Source organism: Pygoscelis adeliae, unplaced genomic scaffold (assembly GCF_000699105.1).
Source record: "Pygoscelis adeliae isolate BGI_AS28 unplaced genomic scaffold, ASM69910v1 Scaffold26, whole genome shotgun sequence".
In the NCBI taxonomy this organism is placed as follows: Eukaryota; Metazoa; Chordata; class Aves; order Sphenisciformes; family Spheniscidae; genus Pygoscelis; species Pygoscelis adeliae.
Genome location: NW_008825104.1, coordinates 4404701 through 4414446, shown reverse-complemented (window position 1 = coordinate 4414446; position 9746 = coordinate 4404701). Strand labels below are relative to the sequence as shown.

The 9746-nt window shown below is 38.8% G+C and overlaps 1 protein-coding gene across 2 annotated transcripts in view; it reads right to left on the bottom strand.

Moving 5' to 3' along the window:
* Positions 1 to 9746, bottom strand: part of PDE8B (phosphodiesterase 8B) — a 52622-nt gene that overhangs the window by 28988 nt on the left and 13888 nt on the right. Inside the window, exons 5-9 of one of the 2 annotated variants that reach the window (XM_009327250.1) lie at positions 8581 to 8669; positions 4688 to 4766; positions 4014 to 4154; positions 2248 to 2336; positions 1509 to 1574 (exon numbers count right to left, since the gene is read on the bottom strand). In XM_009327250.1, the coding sequence (XP_009325525.1) occupies positions 1509 to 1574; positions 2248 to 2336; positions 4014 to 4154; positions 4688 to 4766; positions 8581 to 8669 (464 nt within the window). The remainder of the gene's footprint in view (positions 1 to 1508; positions 1575 to 2247; positions 2337 to 4013; positions 4155 to 4687; positions 4767 to 8580; positions 8670 to 9746) is intronic. The other variant, XM_009327249.1, reaches the window with a different exon arrangement.

The following is a 9746-nucleotide window of genomic DNA, read 5'->3' as shown; positions in this document are numbered from 1 at the left end:
TGCTGCTGCTTTTTACAAATGGCTGCAAGTTTGTAATTGTTTTGTACTGATTGTCTTGCACTAAGGGTATCACATCCACACTTCTTCCCTGCACCAGCCTTTCAGCTGTGTGTATATTATAGAAAAAACATCAAATTGTATCTCACTTTCAAATCAACATCCAAGCAGCTATAAATGAAACAGTAACAACAATGACATTTAAATAATGAATTAAAAAGAAATACTAGCACTATTATAGAACTATCTTGCACTCTAGCCTGAGCACTTTAAAACATCCTGCTACCTTAAATGATACTTTGCTGCTAATACTAAAATCCATGTTTTACTTCAAAGATGAGGTCAGTTTAAAACACTTTGAGCCTTGTTTCTCAGTGATAGACCTTCAAAGTTCTTCCAGAAGTTGTGCAGATTTCTCCCTTGACTTATTACTACCTGCCACCACAAAAACTTGTGCAAGGGGGATGGTTTCAATGGTCAAATTTTACAGAATACCAGCTATGAACTTCTTCCAATAGTAGAAGTTTTCAAATAATGTGTTAATATTCAGTATTATTATACTGAAGAAGGGGCAACTAGAAATAGTGGTGACTTTCTAAATGCCTTTTATGCACAAGTGTCTTTACCCACATCATGGAAAAAAGCACATTAAAATTCTAAATAAACCAAGATACATAACCCCTCCCCTAAAGAACATGGAAACACATCATGTTTCCCAAGCACATCCTCAGTCTAAAATGTTGCCAGCTACTTCCTATGCTCCCCACTTTCTATCTCACCCCTACAGACCACAGGCTAAAGATAGATTTCACTCCTTTGCTCACAAAAGTCCACACTTCTTTACTCTACAGGCCACGTACTAGAGTATTTTTGAGGCAAAGCATGTGATACTGTCATTTGCTTCAGACACTTTCAGAGGGAGGGAACCAGGAGCAGATGACAACAAACAGCTCCCCATGCCACCAGCTTTGTTGCAGGACTTGCTCGGGTGGATATGTGCCTGGACTGCAGAGACTGGGGTCAACTGCTACTGCTGGTTTACTTGGGTTATGGCTTGGATTACACCCCTCCGCGACACGTGTTCTGATGAGCATGAAATGTCTCAGGTCCTGCGTGAAGGCTACACTTTATTCAAGAACCACACGTTGGCAAACCTTGTGACAGCTGAGCATAGGTCATTGTTAGACATAAGTACACCAGATCAGACTGGCAAGAGCAGCTCTGGAAAAAAGCCCCTGAACTCCCTTTGGACTATGGTCTGTGTTGCTCCACAGTATCACGGACTCAACTGTCACATCCACGCTCCAGAGAATTAAAGGGTTTGTTTCTTTACTCAGCAGCTCTACAAAAGGGGAATAGCCATGCAAATGTTGAAGTTTTCTTGCTTGCTCCAACAATCAGTGAGAATCTTGTTGACAATATAGATCACATCCTCTTGGAACAATATCAATTTCTAAACTAAAAACATCAGTTTACTAAAAGCAATGAAAATTATGACATGCAAGAAATACGATACCTGTTTGTTGTTTTCATTGGTACAATGCAGCCTTTTGAGGGACACAAAGTGCCTTATTTTCCTAGCAACAGAAATAATCACTTGTTACCATATCAAATGGTAAAGAGAGAAGTGAAGTGATACACTGCTATTTCCCAAAGCAGAGGTCTCCACGCCCTCATGAAACAAGATACCGAACCCAACACCAAACAGACAACTGAGCAACAAGCACTCCTTCAGCATTACAGCTATGTTTTTGTCCCAGGACACCTGATCCTTTTGCTCCTGCAGGAATTCACCTGCACATCTGGGAGCAGAATTTGGCAACGTGCCCATACTACACCGCAAAGGTGTGAGCACATAAAAGCATGCACACAAACAAGGGGATCACCCAGCTGCTGATCCTTCCAGCTGACCGGGTAACAGTTTGGATACTGTAGAATAACTTCATAAGGAAATGCATGCTAACACGAACCTAAACATCAGCTTGCAGGTATCTATAGCAGTAACACTATTAACTGTTATGACTTTACAGTTCTTTTAGCCGGCATATGATGACAACAAAATGAACAAATGTCAGCAAAGAACATGACCTCCTCAACTTCGCTTATTCTTTCCACATTCCTTGAAGTCAGCAGTTATATCATCACCCTGCTACTAAATACATGGAGGTTCATGTCAAACTTACAGATGGGGAAAGCAGAGACAAGGCCCTAAAAACCAGAAAGCAATTATGTTCTGGACAAGCTAGTTACCCTCCTTGACCAATCACAGGCGTTATCTTCACATGCTGCTGGATACTGTCTCCTGATTTTCTTCTTGCATAGTAAACTCCTTGCCATTCCTAAGCAAACACACACAACAGAGACAGCATCTAAGAATACATAGCCAGCAGTCAAATATTATTTACTATTACATAGTCCTTACGTAGTAAATAATTACGTATTATTTCATGGTTGTATTTTTTAAAATAGTATAAATACAGAGTGGCACCTTTAACAGGCATTTGCTAACATGAGGACAGTGTAAATATGTTTCTCTTGTGAGAGAGTATATAATTTTTACAAAGAACTTTAGGAATCATCTACATTGAGGGGCTACAAACATTCTTGCTAGGTACCACCGTAAGCAGTGGTGGCTGCAACACATCCAGAGAATATCTCCCATGGGAACAGCAGAACCAAACTCTGCGCTGAGCACCATCCAGCTTTAAAGTTGTCAGTCGTCAAGCAATATGTATGCTAAATTTCAGAAGCCCTTGACCTAAGGATACCCTTCAACTAACTTCAGGTAACCAACAGCCTATTCTCACTCACGTTTCTAGATCAGCAAAAGAAAGAAACAATTTCTTCATGGCATCTTTTACCCCGTTCTTCCATGCAAATGCCCATTTCTCTGACTAGCCACTAATTTTCCTTCCATCCCCACTGCTACAGGAAAGCATCAAGAAGACTGCAGGCTAACCAAGAGCCATATATGCACCATCTTTAAGCAGTCCACTGATGCAGCAATAAAAGATTTCCTCCAGTACAGATTGGAGAAGAAAGGAAGATGAAGCAGAAGGCTTCTCTCTCCTTACCACCTCAAAGAAGAGAGGTTTTAAGGAGGGAACTACTTGGCAGCAGAGTAGGATGAAGTTGGGAAATGGGTGGAAGATACCTTCTCAGTCACAGACAAAAGTGGATGGATGCAGAAGACACACGGGGCCTTTAAGCAGGCAGCGATAGCAGCTGGGCAGCCTATATAAATGAAGAGGAGCAAAGCAAGAGTGGTCTGCAGGTACTGCTAATGAACCAAGGTGAACCTGCAAACAACTTCAGACAGTGACACCCAAAGCTCAGATCATTGTTGGAAGTGACTCAAAGGTTCAAGAACTCCCAAAGTTAATGAAGCAGAGGGTGAGACAGGGAAGGGTGAGAGGTACTTCCTCAACCCATGGGAGATGGGATTAGGGGAACATATCACCAGGAACACATAGTGCTTTTGCGGCCCGTCACCACCATGACAGGAGTTCACAGTGCACTGCAGATATTCTAACTATAGTTAGAAAAACAAACCCCACTGGGTGCTGATGTATTTTGGTCACAACTGATTATGCCACATGGTGCTTAAAGCATGCAGTCAATGAAAGCTCTGCAGTTGTGACAGAACAGTTAAACCTTTTGGCTGGATGGTGCAGCCACCGGAGAGACTGACTGAAGGGCAAATTGTTATGTTCCAACTAACAAAAGCTCCATGGGCTGTAAGCAAAACAGAAACACAGAAAACGTTCTTATGTTGATTTTAAGCCAACAGATCGGTAGAGGAGTTCAGTCAGATCCTAAAAGCAAAGCTAAAGAAATCTGTAGACACTTGTCTGAGGCATGGGCAGTTGTGCTCCTAAGACATCTGAGGAGCAGAATTCTGGTCTTATATGTGCACTTATGAAAACCACATCTTGTGTTCTTAAACCTAGAACATTAAAAATAAATCAGAATAGAAATCTAAAGCAATTTTGCATGAATTTATTTTATTTGCTTACCTTTCCTTTTTTAATAAACGTGTTGATAGTGTCTAAAAGATCCGCACAGTTTTTGTCGCTTTTTGGTAGTTCAGTAAGTTCCTTGCCAATAAGCTCTCCCTTGTGATACCCCATCATCCGTTCAAAGGCTGGATTAACATACTGCCAAAACAAAAGTACTTTAGGATAATATGAAAGAGAACATACTTAAAGGATAATTACTCACATATAACTATCAAAGTGTTACAGGTTATACATCTAAAGCCATAACCACACATCCCTACAATTCAGTGTTTTTCATATAAAAATACTGTGTAATGGTGAAACATTTTATTCAAGTAAGGAGCTGAATGCAGAAGGCAATATGGTAACTGTTATCAGAAGGCACAGAAAGAGAACAAAACTCTTTACCGTACAGGTTATCCAGTTCTGCTGTAGTTTTCATGCTGGTTTTACCATAAGCAACATTACTTTACTGAAAATTATAATCTAAGTAAAGTTACTGAAGGAAAAGTCTTAAAAATTCAGTAGGCATCAATATGCAGCATCCAGAAATAAGGCAGTTCATTGCACAGGGCTTTCTAATAGGCAACAAAACTAAAATACTTGAAATAGAACAGAAACTACTGAACAAAGGTCTCTTTGGGGTTTGTCTCTCCAAATTCTACAAAACAGTTAATTCTTTTGCCCCCTACCTGAATGACATGATCTTCGCTGGTTATTTCTATAGCTTCCTGACAATGGTCTAATGCTGTAAACACTGCATTACAAGCCCTGAAATTAGCAAATGGTTCATGTTACTTTTATTGTTAGAACATTTTGCTCACTATAGGTGCATTATTATATTGTACTTATCAGTAGGCGAATCACAAAGCAGCATGTTGTTTTGACTAAACCATGTCACTATTGCCATTATGATTTTTTTTCAGGAAATTCACCTTCAGATGTCCCTATTTTTAATGTGTTTTTACTGCAGATCACATTGTAAAATTGCTCATGGGTACTGCAGCATCCTAATAGTATACTTCTTTCTCCAAACATGCTCTAGGGAGCAGGAACTAACAATCAGCAGTAAAAATAACAAATGACTGTTACATCAGAATAGAAAGTTTTGCGATCATTAAAAATAGGGAACACAAAAATCACCACAGCAGATATATACAAAGTTTTCAATGCAGCAAATAAGTCGGCACTATCAAAGAAGTTGCAATACAACATAATTAAGGGAAACAATTTAAGACATCCCAAAGTCCTAGTCAGAAAAATATCAATTTTCCTGCTTCCAAGTAATAATTCAGTGACTTGATTTCCATACATCCTGATCTTTATTAAGGGCCTTCGTTTCCCATTTTTTTCAGGGTTACAAAATTTAAGTTGCTTAAATTATGATTTACACAGGATGGGATTAACATTAATATAGGCTCCTAATACTAGAAAGAAAAAAAAAAAAACATAAAGAGAGAGTGCATACTAGAAGAAACAACCCAGGCATACTTGCTTTGATAGATGTCAGTACTTCATCTTTGATTTGGACTAAACACAAATAATTATCTTGTATGTACCTCTCATTGCAGGGAGCATAAGTGCACCATGCATAAACATTCTTGTATACAGTTATTACCTAAAAGGAACATCTTGCTCCCAGACTGCATAGTGGGGTTTGAATTAATACCGATGACTAGAGAATTAAGAAATGCAGGAAATTGCTAGTTCTGCTTATCATAGAAGTAACTCAAAACCAAAGAGAGATACACAGAGACATAGACACGCAGCCGCGTGGATGATTTTTAGGAAAAAAAAGTGTTGTATACAGAAGAAGACAGCAGTATTTCAACTCATACAATAAAAGGAGCTCCCAATGTAATTTTACAAATGATTTTCTAGCAGTCCAAGCTGGCTCCAAAGTGGCTTGTGTGCCGGCTGTGCTTTTGTGCTGTGTGAAACAACTAATTTATCTCAGTGATAGATGCCCGTCTGGTACACCAGCTGCTAACAAATGTCATTACGTAAACTTTCTGTAAGAAAACACACAGCTATGTTTGCACTATTCAAACCTTAGTATTTTCATTTGACCTGGAACCAAGCCAGCAAAATCACAAGTTTAAATGGCCTATATCCTCTTTGATTAATACACATCTACCACAGATGTCCAACCAAGCTTCAAACCAGGAGCAGCTACATGGAGAAGCAGAGTCCCCGCTTGGAATGGAAAGATACTTCTGACCACTGACATGACCTTATATACTGCTTTCTTGGGCTGGTCCTACTTTTTCACCATATTTCTCTTGTATCTGAACACCTGAAATATCCTGGTTTTAATTCCATCGACTAACTTTCTGAAAATATTCTCTCTTCCCTTTCACTTTTACAAAGCTGTACAGAAGATCTACTGCAACAGCAAACAGATCAGAGACCCAGTGGGATAGACATACACTGCAACTCTTTTTTCCCCACTTAATTAAACCACATGGATGAAAACAAATTATAATGGAATAGTATTGCCGAACACTGGTTCTGCTTAGTTTTTAATGGCAAATTCTTCTAGAGCATCTGCCTAATCAGGCAGAGGTAGGGGGAAATCCTCTGTAGCAAGATATCAGCTTCCCCAATTTACAATATGCCTTTTCAGAAAGTTTATCTTTTAAAAGGCTACTTCATGCCCTCAGAATTTAGTACAAATGTTGCTTATAAGCGTTACTTGTGCCTGTTACATGGTGAGGAGTATTTAACTATTCAACTATCCTGGGCCTGCATTTATTAAACTCTTCAAACTGCTTAACTATTCTGGGACTGCATTTGCCAGTGGCAGCAGCAAACCCGAAAATATCACCCTTTTTTTTCATAGTATTTTGCAATGCTGCCAAAGGTTCCCAAAACAGTCATGTTCAGAGGTGATGTGAATATATATACACACACATAAATATATATGTGTATTATCAGTATACAAAAGACATGATAACACAGAATACTTTTTATATAATGTTACTATTTACATAAATTAAAAGGAAGCAGGCTCACAGTTTATGTAACTACATTCAAGAGAGCAAAAGCAAGCAGAATTGCAAGTGGGTGGTATACTGCTGTTTCCATAAACAATACGAATGAAAGAACTGACAGTAGATGAAATGCCGCTGGGGACTGACATTGTTTCCTTCCAATTTTAATGAATTTTGAGATTTTTTTGGTGATGGCTATAAACACACTTGCAGAAAAATATGGTAGCCAATATGAATCATGCTTCCTGTGTTGGAGTTTTAATTATCTGCATTCAATTCAATTGATACTACTCATGTAGAGATGCTCAAACTGTATTTGCATCTTGTTCTTGAAATGAAACATAAACTATAAGCATTGTGTGTATGAATTACAGCTTAATCTTTCTACATAAAACTGATGTTTCTGATCTATGCCAACTTAATTCAGAAGCCGCTCATTTCATGTTGCCTTTGCCACTGAACAACAAACCAAGTCAGGACCACCATAACAGCTAATCAGCTTCTAAAATTTCACAGCTGCTTTATTTTCATGCTGAGTTTTGGAAAACACCTATTAAAAATTGCATGAGCCCAAATTCTATTTTTTTTGTCCCTGAAAATGTTACTGTAATTGCATTCTGCATGCACAAACACGTAGTTACTTGAACATGAAGTTACTTTGGGATTGGTTTGCAAAGAAAATCTTAGAAAAATCTACTTCTTAAATAGAGACACTGAAACCTGTACTAAAGTGATAGTATTTTCTGTAGATGGAACTGGAATTAATTTATGACACCCAGGGAACTACACCTTCTCTGCATGACACTCAACTTCAAGGGCCTTTTTTTCATATAGTTGTATTGCAAACATATTTACGTGCATGTATAAGGCACCTGTATTAGATATAAAATTATTCACATTAAAGAAAAAGCGATAAGGGAATGAAAGTAATTTAATTTCTCACTAAGATAAAAAAACTGTGCTCCTGGTCTGCCAAGTCTTGCCCAAGCAAGAAAATAAAAACTCAGGGTACGAAGAGCCAGATCAAGATTGCATTCAGCTCAAGCTATCAGATATGAAATCTCACACACATGAGATCAAGAATGACTTTGTGAAGTTTTACTGTCATGTAAATTTGCAGCCCATAAACCTTACACACAAGACATCATTTTTAAAATGCTACCCTTGCAATTAAACGAGCCTAAGTTGTTGTTCTGCAATATTTCTGCTACAGGATCTTGCCCTGACTGTATTGCTGGTAGTAATGGCTGCTAGAACATGGCCAAATTCAATATGGGCCCCTCAAGACATATGGGACACAAGCAAGCATCAGAATAAAGGACATGTACTGCATTTTGCGTTAAGGAAAGCTGTCATTTAAACCACCAGTGAATGAAACATACACAGACCAAGCTTTCTCAGGGTACCAGTTACTAAGGCACTTAAATTTGTCTTTTACAAAATAACAGAAGAAGGAAATAAGGGTATAGTATATTAGTTAACATACAGATGCAAATCACATATATGCGTAGCTGGGAAGAAGCAGAAAGTAACCTGATACAATTATGTAGACCAAGTGGTGGATGTTTGCAGTTTCTTACACTTCTACATACCGTAATTTGAACTGAGATCGCACTTCTCCATGTTCTATTTGAACCAGTTCATTGTAACAAGCAGTTATGCTGCTATTCTCCATGAATTGCTGGAAGACAAATCAAGAGTGCATGAAATAGATTGGAATGGTTTTAAACTGTCATTTCTGTTCCTGCATCTAAAACTCTAACCTTATAAAGAGAGCTGGCACAAGTCCAGCAAAGGGCCACAAAGGCGATTAAGCATCTCTCCTGTGAGGAAAGGCTGAGAGAGCTGGGACTGCTCAGCCTGGAGAAGAGAAGGCTCAAGGAGGGATCTCATCAAGGTATATAAATATCTGAAGAGAGAGTGTAAGAAGACAGAGCCAGCCTCTTTCCAGTGGTGCCCAGTGGACCAGAGGCAATGGGCACAAATGGCAACACAGGAGGTTTCCTCTGAACATCAGCAAACACTTTTTGTCCTGTGAGGGTGACTGAGCACTGGCACAGGTTGCCCAGGGAGGTTGTGGAATCTCCATCCTTGGAGATCTTCAAAAGTTGTGTGGGCATGATCCTAGGCAACCTGCAATCAGGTGGCCCTGATTGAGCAGGGAGGTTGGGCAAGATGACCTGCAGAGGTCCTTTCCTACCTCAACCATCCTGTGATTCTGTAGAAATAAAAAGCTTCAGTTGTACCTTTTGTGTTCATTAATCATCTTTTCCCCAGAAATGATTTTCTACTTCTTAAGACAACATAGCTATTTAAATAGAAAGCAGGTATAAAAATATGCTAAAACCTCAACTGTGAATTTTCCCTTTTGGTTTTAGCAACACAGTTAGAAACAGATAATCTAAAAAAAACCAAACACAGTCTCACACAAAACCGGTATTGCCTTGACGTTTCATTTTGAACATCTATCCTTAATCCAGAATGGAAATGGAATACCTTAGAGACATACAACATCCATGCTAAAAAGAGAAAAAAAAAATTTGGCGTTTCATTTGTTTTCAAGCAAATATTGCACCTGAAGCTCAGAAGGTGAAGTAACTTTGCTCCACAAGTAATCTCACCAAGCTGTCATTGTGAATTCAGAAGTGCAGAAAAGTATATAAAGTAAGGAGCATGCTGACAACAGTTAACAAACTTTTATATACTCCAGACAGGAGAGGATGTCGTCTCTTTGTTAGGCAAAGGTAGTAAGCTGAAA